The 17,517-nt window shown below is 43.9% G+C and overlaps 1 protein-coding gene across 1 annotated transcript in view; it reads left to right on the top strand.

The window, feature by feature from the left end:
* The window catches only part of Dennd1a (DENN domain containing 1A), a 1,920,886-nt gene that overhangs the window by 380,206 nt on the left and 1,523,163 nt on the right, over positions 1 to 17,517 (top strand). The window contains 1 exon segment of the mRNA XM_035446997.1: positions 111 to 236. Within this exon segment, the coding sequence (XP_035302888.1) occupies positions 111 to 236 (126 nt within the window).

Below are 17,517 nucleotides of genomic sequence, written 5' to 3'. Positions count from 1 at the left end.
ACACCAAATTGACCCTGTCCCAGAATTGTTTAAGGCTTTCTGGGTGCCAGGCTCAGCCATCTGTCCCTCTGAGACCTGCTCTCACACTTTCTTCTTTTTCATGTTGCCAGATCTCCTCCCTGAAGAACAGGCTGAAGAAGGTCTCCACAACCACAGGTGACGGGGTGGCCAGAGCCTTTCTCAAGGCCCAGGCTGCTTTCTTTGGCAGCTACCGGAATGCACTGAAAATTGAGCCCGTGAGTAGCCTCTTAGCGTGTGACAGCGTCTATGTTTGGTTAAGGATCAGATACTATGAGAAATCCTTGGTTCACCTCAAGGGTGTGTGTGTGTGTGTGTGTGTGTGTGTGTGTGTGTGTGTGTGTGTGTGTGTGTGTGTGTGTGTGTGTAGTGGAGGTGAAGGAGTTTTACTATGCCCTCACTGCTTCTGTGAAGGGAAGACATGAAAGCACCCCACAGCCCAGGTAAAATCCCATGCCAGGCCCTTCATTGTTTTCCAGCTCACCGGTCAGCTGTGAGATAGTGATGATCAATACCACTTTCTAATTGAGGACACCAAGGCATCAGGGAAGAGAAATGATTTAACAATGATTTACCAAAACTCATGATTTTGCACTATGCCTCACTGCCCCTTGTCTTACAAAGGGTCCCCTCATCCTAGGAATGTGAATATCTCCGTGGTTCCTATATATATAAAACCATGTTTGAAATGACAGCAACACACAGTGTTACCTGTGTTACCTGCCTGCCTAGCCCTTTCACATCCCTAAGCCTCATTGACCATTCATTTTCCCTGCCTGCCCTGTGAGGTGATATTGTCAAGTGGCACAAAGATGTCAGGTCCTCCTTGCAACCAAAGACCGCTCCACCACTTCTTCCAGCTTCCCCTGAAAGCTTCCCACTGATGTCCCTCTACCCTGGAAACCTCTGCCTCCTGGCTGAGCAGAATGCATTTGTAGCCCAGGCAAACTGTGTGAGGGACCAGTTGTGGTCACACTGATCTGAGTCAACACAATCTGTTTCTAATTTCATCCTTCCCAGGTCCTCTAATGCCTATCAGCTTAAGGCAAGTTCCTATGTTCTGCTTGTCTAGAAGAGAGCTGGCTCCAACTCTGGCATAGACTTGGGCCCAGACAAAGCAATCAAGTTTTAAAAGTTGTTATAATTAAGGAAAACATTGTCCTCCCCCCTGTCTAAAAGGAGAGTTGGAAAGCTGGCCCAGTCTTCCCCCAGTATTTGTAGGACCCAGCAAGCTGGACATATTTTCACCTTGGTTCTTACCTCACAGTTGTCACATGCATTTCTAGAATCCAGGTACATATTGCTAGATATGAGCTGAATACATGAGCCCCCAGAAGAGTTGTTTTTAGTTGGAACTGACTGTGTTAGGCTCTTGGTTAAAGAGTAGAAACCCAGGAGTTTAAAGCCTGGGTCTATACATCTTAGCTGTATAAACTTGAACAAGTCAGGCCATGAAGTTAAACTTCTCTTCACCTGCAAAATATGGGTAAGCCTTCTTGCCTGTCACTTCTGGTTGCTGTCAGCATCACACAAAGCCCTAAAATGTGTCACAAGAAAGGTGATACCTGCATGGGGTCTGGTAAGTGAGGCTTGAAAGAACAGAAGAGCCCTACCCTGCTTAAGTGTGGGCTGTTCAACATACCACAGCTTGGCATCAATACTCCTGTGTCTGGAGCAGGAGGTTGGACTGAGCCATATATGGCAAAGGTTCGGATGCTGGTCTAGGAGTTTGCATTGTACTCTGTATGAACATAAGGTTCTGAGTGGAGATGTAATACAGCTGATGGCAGGTTTGAGCAGTAAGACAGTGATGGACTATACCAGGAAAAGGTTCCATGGTGGAAGAAAGGACATGACCTAGTAATAGATGAAGTACGGTAGTCAAATGGCATATAATGTCAAGCCTCTCCTGAGATTGGAAAGCTGAGAGAGGATGGTAGTGCCTCTGCTAAGAAAGGGGAAAGCCTGATGCCATGGTATTCATAACAGTGAAGTTTGTAATGAAAATGAATTGGCGGCATTGGTGAGATGCCTTATGTATCTATGTAAGTCCATGGGATACATACCATATATCCACTAAAGGGTAAGTTATGTGGAACTAATGACAGCTTTGGCTGTAGATGTGGCATGTTTCCTTGAATCTAAGTTGTCATTTGGTCATGGGGTACACCTCTGTTGTAGATTCACCTTTGCTGTGGTGTAAAGAAAAGAGAGCATGACATCAATTATTAGATATATCCACATTTCAGTGGGAAGAAGTTTTCATCTTAGAATCGATGGGATATGGCAGAACTGTCACTCTTTCACTCGCATTCATCTGTGTAAGGGTGGCTTTCTCTGTAAAGCAAAGAGGGAAACCAGAAGGCCCAAGGTTTCCCAATTAAACATTGTGCCGATAGTGGTCACCTTGTACTAAGTGGGTTAGAAGCTGTAAATCTAATTTAGCAGTTTTCTCCTCATCTGAAAAATGGAGAAGCACAATTCCTTGGGCAAAATTGTTTAAAATGGCTGCAGACCACACATGAGCATGAAAAGGGGCTGTAAGCATGGGAGAATGACATGTTGGCTAATGATCTGGGGTGTGAGGCAAATAGTGCTACAGGACAGGGATGCCTCCCCAGGATCATACATCTTTTAGTTACTTGTCTGCTTATGAAATTGTACCAATTAGGGTTGAAAAATGGCTCAGCAGTTAAGACTACATACTGTTCTAGAAGACCTGAGTTCAGTTCCCAGTACCCACATTGGGTGACTCACAACCACCTGTATGTAATTCAAGCACAAGAAGATCTGGTACTTTCTTCTAGCCTCATGAGCAACACTATTCAAACACATAGACACACCCACACATACTCATAATGGAGAGAGAGAGAGAGAGAGAGAGAGAGAGAGAGAGAGAGAGAGAGAGAGAGAGAGAGAGAGAGAGACAGAGAGACAGAGAGACACACAGAGAGAGATTGTACCATATATCTATCTAGTTAGGTCTAGATAGTTAAATTGGAGATGTAGCTCAATGGTAGAGAGCCCGTATAGTATACACAAGGCCCTGAGTTCTAGGCATTTTACTGAGAAAACAAAATAATTAGCACCTGTTCTTGGTTAAAATGTTTAAAGAAACAACTAGAAATAAGAAGCATCCTGGTCCCATCATCTAGAATTGAAGTAGTGTGTCAGTGGGCTTCTACCCTATCTCTTATCTTCTGTTTGCTTTTGGTTCATTTTGTTTGGGGTCTTGAGTTTTATTTTTGTTTTGTTTTACTTCTTTTAAGCAGTTGAGGTATCCTAGACAAATCTGGTATTCCACTTACTACTCTGGTTTTGCCTTTTAGTATGAGTAAGCACTTTTCATATCACATAGAATCACTTTTCAAATGATGAGAACAGTGGACCGTAGTTACCTGGAAAGCTTCCAAAAAGATAAACATGTAAGCCCACTGACAGATTTTCTCTTTCGTTCCTGTGATCTGAAATCAGGGCCAATGCCCACTCATTATCCTGTTGCTGGCTTTTATGGCTGTTGTTGACGTTGATGAGAGCATCTTTTTCCAAATCTTCATGATTGGCCGGCGCTCGGCCAATGATTAAAGGCGTTGGTGGCGCTCGCCTTTAATCCCAGCACTCAGGAGGCAGAGACATGCGGATCTCTGTGAGTTCCAGGCCAGCCTGGTCTCCAGAGCAAGTGCCAGGATAGGCTCCAATGCTACACAGAGAAACCCTGTCTCGGGAAAAAAAAAAAAAAACTTAATGATTTTTCTTAAGCATTTTCCCTATCATGTGTTTACTGGGTCAAAGGATCCAAGAACATTTTAAGGCTTTGGTACTTTAGGGAGGAAAAAATGGGTGGCTGGCTGCAGAACCTAACCCAAGAGGCAGAGAGGAGGAGCAGAAAGAGTGTGCAGGAAGGAGGGCCCTGAGTAGCCTGGGAATCACTGACCACCCCTCTGCCACACCTGCCCTTGCTACTTGTGGTGTGTTGCTGTCCAAACAGGTGTGGTGGCCTCCCACCCAGAACAGTGCTATGTGGTGATAAGAAACTGGTAGCTTCAGAGTAACCACTTGCATTGCTTGGAAAACATAAGCAGTTACTTTCTGACTTGCTCCCAAGCAGCTGTGACTTAGGACTCCTTTATACCTCTGAGCCTCAGTTTCTTTCCATGTGGTGCCTGCTCCTGGCCAGATTGTGGTGAAGCTTGAATACACCCAGCCCATGGCCTGTCTGTCATCCCTAGGACAGCTAGCCTATCTCCTGTTCCTCACTAGGATTCCTCTCCAGATAGAAGTATTTGGGATGCAGCTCCTGCAGGACCAGTTGATCCCTGCCTGATTGTGGTTTAGAGCTTACTTGAGAACCTTTGTGGGTTTTCCTACTGGAAACATTCAGAGTGCCTCTGAGCTTTGTTTTATCCATGTCAGAAGGAAAGGGAAGGGCCCTCTTAATAAGGCTGCTCCATACTGGGCCTAGCCTGGGTTAGGTGGGTCTTTTCAGGGCCACATGAGTTGTTTCAAAGGGACTTGCTCTAGTCGAAAAGTGAGAACATGCGAGAACAGCTGTGTCTGTCCCTCCTCAGTGGCTTCCCACAAATTAGGGCATAGTTCACCTTCAAGTGGCTTCCCAGCCAGAATCTTCCCAATTTACCTGCCCTTTGCCTTGTCCATTTTACAGATGTGGCAGAGGTTCTACTTGGCAATGACTTCCCCAGAATGTAGGAGAGCCAAGAGGAGATTCCAAGACAAGGTTCCTCCCACTGACTCCCCTGCCTATTTTTGTTCTAGTTCTCAGGTGTTCTATCCTAATAATTCTTTTTGTTTCCTGTGCCGAGTGTAAGCCATCCAGTATATTTTGTATATAGGTGTCATCCAGTATATTTTGAACCATTGGACAGAAGAAAGGGTGTAAGAAATGAATGGATAGAACAGTGTTGGAGGCCAGGGTTAGCCCTGAACCTCTGTCCCATGTGCATGCATTGGTTTGTCCTATAGGGAAAGCTGTATAGGTAGCTTCTTCCTGGAAGAGGGAGAAGGTGTCTGCAAATCACAGGGGCATATGACCCACTTTTCAGTTACCTGGAAAACATCCGAAGCAAAGCCCAGGTTATTTAACAGTGTTGGCCAAGCCAACTTGTTCTTCCCACTTAAATGACAGAACCACAGCAGCCAGGAAGCCCCATTCGGAGAACTTCTTTATCCATGTCAAGCACAGCACAGGCTCCAGCTCATTTATTTAGGCCTTTATTGCTCTCTGATACGCCTCCTGGTAGTTGCCAGGCAACTCTGGGAGCAGCAGTGTGTGTTGGGGATTAACTAGTTAGGGCTGGGGTCCTTTTTGGCAAGAAGGACATAAAAGACAAAATGATTTTAATTGCTAGGCCAAGGGTCCATTATCTGCTTGGTAGAAGAGTGCGACTTTCACAGGGTGGGATAGTAGTGTGGTTCTTGAGTTTGTCTTGAATGGCTCCCTTCTCCCTCCTAGGGAGAAGCATGCTTTTAAAAAAGATTATTCTACTTTGTTCCTTTGTTTAAAATGATATCAGGAAATCTGAGCAAGACTGATCCACCTCTTTTGAAGCTCACTGGCCTCATTTTTGAAGATGTGTTCCTTCTGTGTGCTCTCTTAATGTCTCTACATGGAGTCACCTTGAGGCAGTGCATGTGAGGATTCTCTTTATTCAGTTAGCTAGTGTGGCTGACGTGGGGTCAACCCACTGACCTACCTACCTACCCTGAGATGACAGGAGCCCAGATAGTGCTGGGGTAAATGTTATAAACAAGCATGTACAAACATGCAGCATCCAGCTCAGTTCGAACCAACTTTTTCAGTCCATTCTGGGTTCTGATGAGCAACACTCATGTCATCCACCTTGCAGCCCTTTTTTTGCACATGTTCTGCTGAGTCATATTTATCCACCTAAAAACCCTCAAAGGCACAGAAGTTAACATAAAGGCAGATCGATAGCCTGGCTTTCAAGCATGAATGCACCAGGCAATGTTGCAGCAGATCAGAACTGCACCCACACATCAGAATCCTGCTTGAGTAACATTGTTGATGTCCTGGGTTTGCAGAAAGAAACCTGTATTTGTTTACTTTTAGAGTGATGGAAAATAGAAAATTGTTCTTAAATAGAAAAACTAAGACATCACCACAACTCCACCAAACATGTGTCTGTGTTCATATACATATATACACACAATTTTTTGTATGCATTGAATTTACTTGTTTCCCGTGATGCAAAGGATGTCTAGAGCTCAACACTGAATATCTCCCACACTGAATCTGGCATCATGTACATTTTACACAGCATGTCACTGAGTAAGCCGCAGCCATTATTGCCCTTGGCCATACTCCCCTTCTGGGCTGTTAGGTTGTTCCCACCTTCCAGTACTTTAGGTATTACTCCACCAAACATCTCTATGAATAGAACTTTGGAATGTTCTTACTCCTAAGCCTTCTGGTCAGAAGAAATTCAAGTGTGTACAGGAGCCTGACTGTGGAGACCAACTTGTCCCAGTGTGGGGAGAAAGACCAGTTTCAGCTGACTCACATGAGAGGGACTCGGAGTGGAATACCAAAAATCCTTGATGGGCAGTGGGGTACAGAGGACTCTTAGAGCACTCACAGGGCAGTGACTAATTTCCCATGCTTCCATCTTGAGCCAAAAAGAACTTGAGCAGCCTTAAGACACTACATTGAGCACAGATGAGAAAAAAAAAAACCAAGAGACTGGAATGGGTGCCTCTGACCACGCACAGACCCTGTGACTCTCCACATATCTTATGAATGAGGAATCCTGAAATGGACCCTAAGTCTGTCTCCAGACATTTTTTTCAGTTGTAGAAAATGTAAGATTTGCTGTTGACTATTGCCAGTTGCACAGCCATCAACACTATGTTTCTACAGTCTCTCACCACTCTCAACTGATCCTGAATGTTCATTATCCAGTAACTTCACATTTCTATCCCCTGCAGTGCTTTGTAACCTCTAATCTTCCATCTGTGAATTGCCCAGTGATGTCCCTGTGTCTGGGTTACTTCATGTAACATAAATTCAAAGTTCAAGTTGCAATATCAAAATACCATCCCTTTTCAAGACTGATTAATAGATAGTCCTATGAACAAACCAAATTGTGTTTTTCTTTCATCTGTTGACCTTTCACAAACTCTTCCTACAAATCTGGGCTTCATAAAAGTGAATAGTCTCACCTCTTGGCCCTTGTGAATAGCTCTACAGCGTGTGTACAAGCACTATACCTCAGGGCGGACTAGCTGCATCCTGTGGTAATTCAGTCTTTAACAGTTTGATTTGTGGAACTGAGATAGAACCCAGGAATTTATACATACTGGCAGTGCTGTTCCACCAAGCCACACCTCAGCCCCTATGGAACCATCCAATTGTTTTCTTCACAGAACCCATGCTTTTATTATATTACAGAGTGGTACCTTTATGAATCCTAGAGTTGTAAATGTTTGTGAGAGGTTATCTTGTTTTCCCATTTGTGTGGACAAGCAGTCTGGGAGTTTCCGCCAGAGCTGACAGCCTGAGCTGCACAGGTTCACTGAGAATAGGAGTCCAAAGTGGACTGCAGAAAGGTACCCCTGCTCTCAAAAGCTAGCGCTGGCATTCTTTCTCTCCCCCTCCCCTTCTCCCTCCCTTCTAGCCTCCCCCTCCCTCTGAACTGCTGATGATCTGAATTCAAAATCATGTCCTGGGAATGGAACAGCAAATGACCACAGCAGCTCTGTGGCTCTAGGGAGCTAAGGAGGTCACAGCATGATGGGAGTGGGCGGTGGGGAGAGAAACATGCCTTTGACTCTGTCATCTACTAGTGGATATATTTGAAAGTCCTTCCAACTCTTGATTCTCACAATTCTCCTCTGTAAATGAAATAGCACCTACTTGTATGATTATTGAGAAAAATAATGCTGATAATGATATTGGCTAAAATTTGCCCTTTCCTGGGTGAAAGTGGGAAGAGGGGAGAATGGGGCTGGGGCATTCTGGAACAGTGGTGTCCATGAATTCACAGCAGGGCACCTGTAGCCATGCAGCACACAGAGCATATGACCATTCCATTATTCACTTTGAGCTAGCAGAGGAAAAGCATCTTCCATTTCAAATGCTACAGAGTAGAATTGAAGGAAATCCCACATTTAATGATTTTCTTTAATAAGTGTTTGCTATTTGTTCATCTCTGTGGCTGCTCCCAACTTTTACAGGCAGGTATGGTTCAAGATGAAGATATTCATTAGAGTGTTTTTAAAATGTACTAAAGAAAATATAATTGAAACATTTTTTTCTATTTCACAAGAGAGAAAGAAAGAGATTTTTGCCATTGAGAAAAGTGATTGTGGTTCAGTGCTGGCACCAAACCAGCCACAGCCCAGACACTAGTACAGCTCAGGAGGCTGGTGCCTCAGAGACACAGAGCAAGTGCCAGGTGAACTGAGAGCCATTGTTCTAGAAGTAGACTGCTGCCCAATTGAAGAGAGTAAGCCCCGTCTACGGCTCTACTACCCTGAATGCACCTGATCTTGTCTGATCTCAGAAGCTAAGCAGGGTTGGGCCTGGTTAGTACTTGGATGGGAAGAGAGTATGCCCCTAAGTGTGAGAAGGTGCAAACTGACAGAAAATGTGCTTAATTAAATGCTGCGATCAAGCCTAACTGAGCATTTCCAAAGTGTACCCCATCACTGAGCCCAAGTACAGGGAAGTTCCTATACATCAGAAACACTTGAAAAAGTGAACTGCAGCCGGCATGTTAGGGGTGATCTCAGCGGGGCTCTGGATCTTAACTTGGTCTCATTTGATGGTCCTGGCTCCTCTCTTGTATTGCTCCTTTCAGTGGATTCAGCAGGCCTAGTGTCCCTCACATAGTATCAGTACATGTTCAGCCAGTGATTGTTAGTGAACGGATGAATGGCTGGTGCCTGCTTTCTATGCTTGGAGTAGTGATCATATTTTAGTGTAGCCACTTATAAGGTTAAAAAAAGAATGTAACTTTGTGAGTGGTGGTACACACCTTTAATCCCAGCACTCAGGAGGCAGAAGCAGGCAGATCTCTGAGTTCGAGAACAGCCTGGTCTACAGAGTGAGTTCCAGGACAGCCAGGGCTACACAGAGAAACCCTGTCGTTGGTGGGTAGGGGGAGAAAATGTGTCACCTACATCATCATCTGACATACATACAAGCTCAAAACAAAGGGCCAACCCAGCAGCTGTGTGGTAGCTAACCAGAGCCATTTAGGGTCTGCAAAGAATCATATGTGATGTCATTATGTACAGTCCATATTCTCTTCTGGGTTATGTGTGCTGGAAGAGCCTGCCTAATCCCAGGATTGTGTGTGACAACAGCAATGTCCTCGTGGGAAGCAGAGACAAGCAGAAGTGGTTACAATTTACCATGTTAAAAACAAACAATTTCATTATGTGACCTTTTGCCTTTTCAGTGAGACCCTGGAAAGGAAATCTTTCTGTTTCATTTTCAGTGATAACACTTGACAGTATGTAACCACCACCTGTGACTTTGCTCACAGCCAGGCTGTGAGCTTCTGAGGGACGGGACATGCTATTCATTCCCACACCTGGTCTATAGTGTCCATGAGACCCTGATGTTGTGGTACTTAGGATGAGCAGAGGATAAGATGGCAGATTTCCTCCCCCTCCCGACTGCCAGACTTCCAGGGGATGGAGAGAGGGGTACATTGTACAGCAGATGATGACACTATGGTCTATCACCACCTCCCAGGAGGAGCTGGAAACCTGGTCCAGAAAGGCAGTGGAGTGTCATGTTTACACATGGATCCCCAAGTTGTCAGCAGCTATCCTTTAAATGAATGGAATGATCATAGCTCTTATAGTGCCATTTGGTGTTTCTAACTGGCAAAGCAGCTTTGTTAAATAAATCAAGACTTGAGGAAAAGAAAAGACCGTGGGACATTTACTCTGTTGGGGCTTTTTACATAGGACAGGCTCTTTGTTGGGAGTGGGACAGTCCCATTTTACAGACAAGAAACGGCTGGGAAATATCACTTCTTCAGAAAGGCAGAATCAGGATCCAACCCCTCCATCTGCTGAGTCTGGGGGCATGCTCTTTGCCCTGCACATGCTCCACAATGGGGATGACCATATGGTCTGTGCTACATGCAGTTTGGGGACCTTCAGGGAAAACTGAGATGGTTTCCTCAGGAGTCAGTTCCTTTAATCTGTGTAACTGTTTCTTGACAAATACAGATTAAAATAGCACCATTTATAAATTATTCTGCAAAGGGGAAATGTCAAATTTTTATATATTTTTTAAATTACCTTAATAATTTTAATTGCCTAATATTTTGTTATTTAAATATTTGATATTCATAGTGATAATTGGATGAATAGGTAAAACAGGAGTTTGAATACAGATTTCCCCTCCTGTCCTGTGCTGACACCTAGTGGTGAGCTTCCTCGCGACCGAATCAGTCCATGGTTCTTCATGGCTATGTTCAGCTCATTTTAAGATTTTTTTTTTAATCAATTATTCTCACCATAATAAAAGTAATTGCATTCATAAAACACTGATTTGTTAAAGATCCCTGAAACATTAGTTTTTATTTTAATTTCTGAGTTTTAAGTCAATTATCATCAAACCTTGATACTAGAAATGCTACAAGCGTTTGAAAATGTGGAAATGTGTGATCCTCTGATGGCCCTGACCAGCTACCAAACCTGTTCTTAGATACTAGCTGGCATGCTCTAACAAATTAGACTCCGTCACTGTTCTTAAGGACACCATAGGGGAGGAGACCGGAAATGAGCAGAGAACTTCAGTCAGGACATAACATGTGTGGAGTGTGGAGTGTTGAGGAAGGTGGCAAGGAAGGGTGTCTTCCTAGGGAGGCCAGCTCCTGGAGGAGATCCCTGGGAGCAGGAGGAAGAAGAACATGCTAGGGGCCTTGGAGGAGCATGACATCAGCAAAAAGGGTTTAGTCCCAGTGCCATTTTGGCACCTCCAGAGCATCATTCCTTGAAGAATTGGAGATTGATGGCTTTTAATCCCACAGACTTTGGAATGAGTATTCCTGTCACCTACTAAGAGTGTTTTATATATTTACAGTGCATCTTGCTGAACATAAAAAGTTAATTTTGTTAATTTTGGAAAGCAATGCTTTCCAAAAGCCCTCCCCTCAACACACCTCTGTATTCCACCTAATTCTTAACTCCTCTCAGTGGTTTGGGAAACAATGCTGTGGCTGGTGTGAACAGTGGAATAGGACACCAGCTGTGTTCATCTTACCTCAATCCTAACTCTGAATCTTAGAAAAAGGCAAGCTCATTCTTTTTCCAAAGAATTTCTTGTCTGATCAGAAAGAGAATTTTGGCCAACAGGCAGTATTAGGACCCAGTTCCCAGCCATCACTGGGCTTTCATAAGATAGGGCCATTGGCTGCCATTTCTTCCCTAGGTCCAGCAACTTAATCAGCTTGTCAGATTCTATCCAGGACAACAAAAAGGGGTAATAATACAAGGAAATGGCTGAACACATTACAGAGGAGCTGAGACTCCAAGTGGCAGAGGGGACCTAGAGACCAGCAATGACTATGATGGTGTTGCCAAGGCTGAGGACCAGTTGACTGGATTGAAGCATACAGTTGGGATGGAGTCCCCAGGAGCAGAGACAGTAAGTAGCATCTGCAGAAGCAAGGATAGGCCTAGAATAGTGATAAGGGTACCATGAGAGTTGTTCCGTAGATTCTTGAATCACACAAGGACAAGCCATTGCTGGGAAGCCTGCCCATACGTATAGGCAGTGAGAGTTGGGTGACAGCATGCAAGCTTCCCCTTCCTGTGCTTCCTGCTCCATGTCTCATCAATGCTTCACCTGGGCCAAACCAGGTGAGCAGCCAGATAGTCTAGAGACAAGGAGCTCCATGTTCAGGGCTTGGCCTCATCCATGAAGTGCAGAGCAGGAGTCTAGGGACAAGCCTCAACCAGATAGTTAGCTATTAGTACATGAAGAATAACATAATGAAGCCCCTTGGGTTTTCAGTAGACTTGATGCAAACCTGGGGTCTATCTTTCCTAGCTGTGTGGCCCAGACAAGTTACCATACCTTCCTGAACCCCATTTCCTAAATTATAAATCAAAGAAGAAAAAGATACCTTCATGGGGCCTCAATGATCTATGTCTGGCTTATTTGTACCTCATAATGAAACAAGAGGAAGGCCTACCCAGCAGTAAACAGAAATGTCAGAAATTTGCACATGTTGATTGACTACCCCCAAACTTCAGTGAATTTGCTGAAGTCTATTAACTAGGGATAATCAGCGAGTACATGTTCACTTTTTTTTTTATTATAATGTGGTCCTTTCCTCAAGGCTGGCAGGTGGGGACAGCTTTTAAACATACTCTGGGTAACCCCATTGTTGGAGAAGTACTCTATGTGTGTTGTTGAATCCATTTGGAACCAGTTAAAGAAAAATTGAGATTCTGGGAGAGCTAGCATTAAAAAGCCTGGAGCACCCCTTCCCTGAACCACAGTATTTTCATTTGCTAAGTGGGGCTAAAAATGCCACCCTCATAAAATTGCTTTGGGAATCAAATGCAATGGCAATTGTAAAATCCTTGTCCATGTCCTTCCCTGCCCTCCACAGGACTCTTTTATCCTGCAATGCCCAATTCACCAGCAGTCACATTCCATGGAGGCGTGGCAGGAGTTTGGAAAGCCTTTAGCTGGAGATTATTTTATGTTTGGTTTGCTGGTTCCTGCTAGTGATGTGACCTGGCAGGTCTCCACTCAGTTCTGTCCTATCAGTCACAGCTCACTGGTATTAATTCATACCCCACTTGCCTTAGACTTTCTTCACCCGTTTTCCTACTGTGCTGCATTTTTACTCTCATCTTTACAGCATTAGCAATGGCCTGTAGAGTTTGGGGTTGTCCTGAACAAGTCAGCTGCCAGCTTAAAAGGTCATCATCTAGTTTCTGAAGGGAGCTTTTATCCTGCAGTGACTGGTGTTTCCTTTCATAGATACATGTCAAACAAAAGTAGCATGAGAGAGAAAGGCACCTGTCGTTTATGGGTTTCTCCTGTTTTTCCTTTGTTTATATTTTCTTGGGTAAATGTGCACAATGTTATTCCTGATGTGCTAGATATGAAACTTGAAACAGAGAAATCACTTAGTTTAATAACTGGGAGCAAGTGTGTTCCAGGGCCTTCCTCTGCACACCCTCTTCTTGATGCTTGGTTATACAATAGTGAACAAATAAAGCGCCCCCCCCCCCGCCTTCCCCCCCCCCCGCCAAAGCTGGGCATGTGCATCTACAGTTGATGGGATCCCTTGAGCCTGGGAATTCAAGGCCAGCCTGGACAACATAACAAGGCCCCACACATACACTCCCAAAATAAATTAAATCATATCTAGCCCTTGAAACGTCTGTTCTACAAAGACATGGGTAGGAGAGATGATGGTGAGCCTGGTGCGTGTCAAATGACAAAATGTGCAAAAACGCAAATGGAGAAAGGGTCTGGCCAAAATGTCCAGGTGAGGTAGGTGCTGGGAGAGAGAGACTGAGACTAGTCTGTTTAGTCTACACTCTCCCAGCTGCTTCTCATTATCTTGGTGATTGTTTCCAAAGCCTGGCATGTTTTCCTCTTGTGGAGCAAGCCTTCAATCCACTCAGGAAGTGATTGGTTGCCTCTATAACATTTGTGTCACTGTCACACCCATGAGCATATCTTGTCAGAGTTCACAGCTGGGTAAGATGTTGATGACCTCCCCCTCACACCCAAACAGCATTCTGCATAAGCTACCTTCTGGCATTATGAAAGCCAGCAGGGAGGAAGTTTCTTGTCTAGTACCAACTTGATTTCTCCATGTCCTGTGACCAAAATGATCTACACAAATTTCAAAAACATAAGTTTTCCTAGTTTGCCTTCTATTGCTGTAGTAAATGACATGACCAAAAGTACCTTAGGGATTTATTTGTTCGAATCACAGATGATTATTGAGGGAAGTAAAGGCAGGAACTTAAGCAAGAACAGGAGCAATGGAGGAAAGCTACTTACTGGCTTGCTCACCATGCTTTGCAGCTACTTCCTTATAAACCCAGGACCACCTGCCCAGTGGTGGCCCCATCCATTATGGACTGGGCCCTCCCATATCAGTCAGTGATGAAGAAAAGTCTGATGGAGGCAATTTTTCAGCTGATTGCCTCTTCCAAGATATGTCTAGAATTGTGTCAAGTTGATAAAAGTCAACCAGCACAGAAGTTACATGTGGGTAAGAATTTTTCTCTGCCATTTATGCATAGAAGTCATTTTTCTAGCTAGAAACTCCATGGCTTATACTATACTTCCTTGAGTATTGTCTGTGTCTGAGAGTGGCAAGTGTGTTAAAGTCTGGTGATAATCTTAATTTTCTTTCTTTTACCAGTGTTCTTTCTTACTAAATGCCCATGTGGTTTCTCTCGTCTCCCACACCTCTGATACAGCAGATTGACTAGACTGTCTGGAATGGTCATTCTGTTTCTATAGTCTCATGCATGCTATCTAGTCCCTCTGAATATTTGAGATTAGTTTTAATTATATGGAAAATATACAGTATTGTGTGTCTTTTCCTTATTTCAAGAATTTTTTCTTTAATCATAGATTTCTAACATTGCCTTTTCTTTTTCTTCACAAAGTCTTGACTAGCCATTCTTTTAGTCTTCTTTGCCTGTCTTCAATATTTACTTTCTTTAAAATCCTTAGTAGCATTTCAGATTATTATCTAAATTAATAATGATTTTCTTAAGGCATTCTTTGATGAGTGGATATTTCTCTAATTTCAATCCTTCAGTTTTTTTTCTTCTGAGATTTCTAAATTTTTATGATTAGGATATATATAGTTCTTTCATGCCTTGATGTCTTTAGCTAGTTTTAACATGATATATACTTTTTAATTTTTTTTTATTTTGTGTATATGGATGGTTTGCCTGCATGGATGTCCATGTACCATGTGTGTGCAGTGCCCATGAAGGACAGAAGAGGTCATTAGATTTCTAGAAACTAAAGTTGCCAACAGTTTTGAGCTGCCATGTGGGTGCTGGTAACTGAACGAAGATCATCTGAAAGAGCAGTAGTGCTGTTAACTACTGACATATCTCTCCACCCCCATATTTTTATTACTTTAAAATTATGTGTGTTTGTGTGAGGCTATGTGCATGTGCGCTTAGAGACTAGAGGTGTCAGATCCCCAGAGCTGGAATTACAGGTGGTAATGAGCCTGCTGTACATGCATGCTAGGTAAAGAACCCAGGTCCCATGGAAAAGCAGAATATTCTCTAAACCCCTGAGCTATCTTTCCAGCTCCAGGATATAGTTTTAATCCATTTTGTGGTTATATCTTTCAGGCAAACTTTTGTGGTCTATAGGTATTATTCTGGCCTCTTTCTTTTCTCATAATTATTTTGTGTGGGGTTTGACCTTGATGCTTTCTCATTGTTTCTCCTATGTAAAATTGTGTTTCCTGATTTTAAAATGAAATGGAGTTCAAGAAAGACCTTCTGAATCTTTGAGCTGGCGACTCTGACAACCCTTTAAGATCAGCATCCTTCCTCTGCTGTTTCCCAGCTTGTCTCCTGTTTTCATCTACAACTGCTTCTCCCTTCTCTCTGGCCTGCATACTGCTTAGTAGATTCCCATCCCACCCCCAACCCCACCCTGGGCTCTCACTCCTGGAAGGAGGTCCTGATGCTTTCCCCTGGGAAGCCAGAGGTCTCATGGGGCTCCTAGAACAAGACCACACCAACCCCTTAATCTTCTTGCCACTGCATAGGCTGATGTCCTTGCAGTTCTGGAAGCAGCTAGGACTGTCAGGCTTCTGCATGTCCCCAGTGGTGTTTGGAAGTTCCCCTGCTGTCAGCTGGGCCTGTCAGACTTCTGCGTGTCCCCAATGGTTTTTGAAGGTTCCCCTGATTTCAGGTCTGTCAACACAGATGCCAACACTGATCAGGTCTGTAGTGGTTCAGTACAAAATGCTCACCCACTTGAAGTTTGGGGTCCTTGTTGATGCAGTTTTGTTGTACATGCTACTACACCTTGCCTCAGGACTTGCTGTCTAGTCTTCCTTTCCCTATGTGAAGCTTTAAAGAAGTTGGGCCACAGTGCTAATCACACTCTGCTGCCTCCACCCAAATCCTAGAATGCAATGGCTCTTTGTTTTTTTCTATTTCTCCTTGAGAAAGCCAACAAAAGATAAAGTGTGTTTCTCAATGGTAGTAAGTGCCCTCGTGTAACAGATAGTGGAGGAAGCCAGAGCTGAAAACTTCAGATTATTTCAATCCCTGCTGAGTGCTGTGGAGAACAGAACACCTGAAGAAGATATGGGTAAGAGGGAACCAGGGAATGGGCAGTGCTTCCTGGTGCTTTCCTCAGAGGCACAGCATCTGAGCCTTAACCTGAATATTAAGAAGAAATACCCAGACAGATATCCAGACAGACCTCGGAGCAGGCACAGAAACCCAAGGCAGAAGTGTGTCAATGTGACTGGAGGCACAGGAAGCAGAGAAGCAGGGAGGTGAGCAATCATGAATGGCCTCCTATGCTTAGAGCAAATACATGGATTTTAATCTAAGCACAGAAGAAACCAGTGGAGGGACTTTAGACATGACAGTAGCATGATCCAGTTCAACTTGAGGCACTTACTGGCTTCTCTGTGTGGGAAGGGCCACAGGAGCATAGCATCAAAATAAGAGAGCTAACTTGCTGCCCAGGGTGTGAGGAGAGACCATTATGGAAAAAGGAAATGATGAGAAAGGGTCAGATTTAAGGTCAAGGCAGCAGAACATGTCCTTGTGGTGCATTTGGGAAAGAGGAGCATGGAAGATGTCTGCCAGGCTCTCCATCTGCCTCCCTTCTGACTTTCCTAAGAGAAAGTTACATACCATTTAGTTACTAAACAAATTGGCACTATAAAGCCAGTGGGGAAAAACCCTGTCTTAGATTAAAAGACCATAGGTACAGTGGAGTCGGGAGGGAGGGAGTGGGGGGGGGGAGAATGAGGGAGCTATTGAGATTACATAAAGATTTGTATGAATAAGTCAAAGCTACAGTAGAGATTTGAGCTACAGAGATGGCTCAGCAGTTACGAACACTGGCTGCTTTTCCCAGTAGACAGGGGTTCAGTTCCCAGTACCCACATGGTGACTCATCACCATATGTAACTCCAGTTTCAGGGGTTCTGACACCCTCTCTGGCCTCTAAGAGCACCAGGCACACACATGGTACATAGACACACATGCAGGCCAAACACCCAAACACATAAATTAGTAATTTTTAATTAGGAGATTTGAATAGACGTTTTACAGGAGAGGAAGTATACATTAGACTACATTAGATCAACAAAGATTAGGGAGTCAGTGTTTGATAAATATGGAGCAATGAAAGCTCTTGCTAGTAGGAAAGTAAATTAAACCACGATTTTGGAAAATAGTTTGGCATTATCTATAAAGTTGAAATTCCTGCTCATTTTGGCTAGGAGACATGAAAAT

This window comes from Cricetulus griseus, chromosome 6, assembly GCF_003668045.3.
Source record: "Cricetulus griseus strain 17A/GY chromosome 6, alternate assembly CriGri-PICRH-1.0, whole genome shotgun sequence".
NCBI lineage: Eukaryota > Metazoa > Chordata > Mammalia > Rodentia > Cricetidae > Cricetulus > Cricetulus griseus.
The sequence above is the reverse complement of the archived record's forward strand: the minus strand, read 5'-3'. Positions and strand labels throughout refer to the sequence as shown.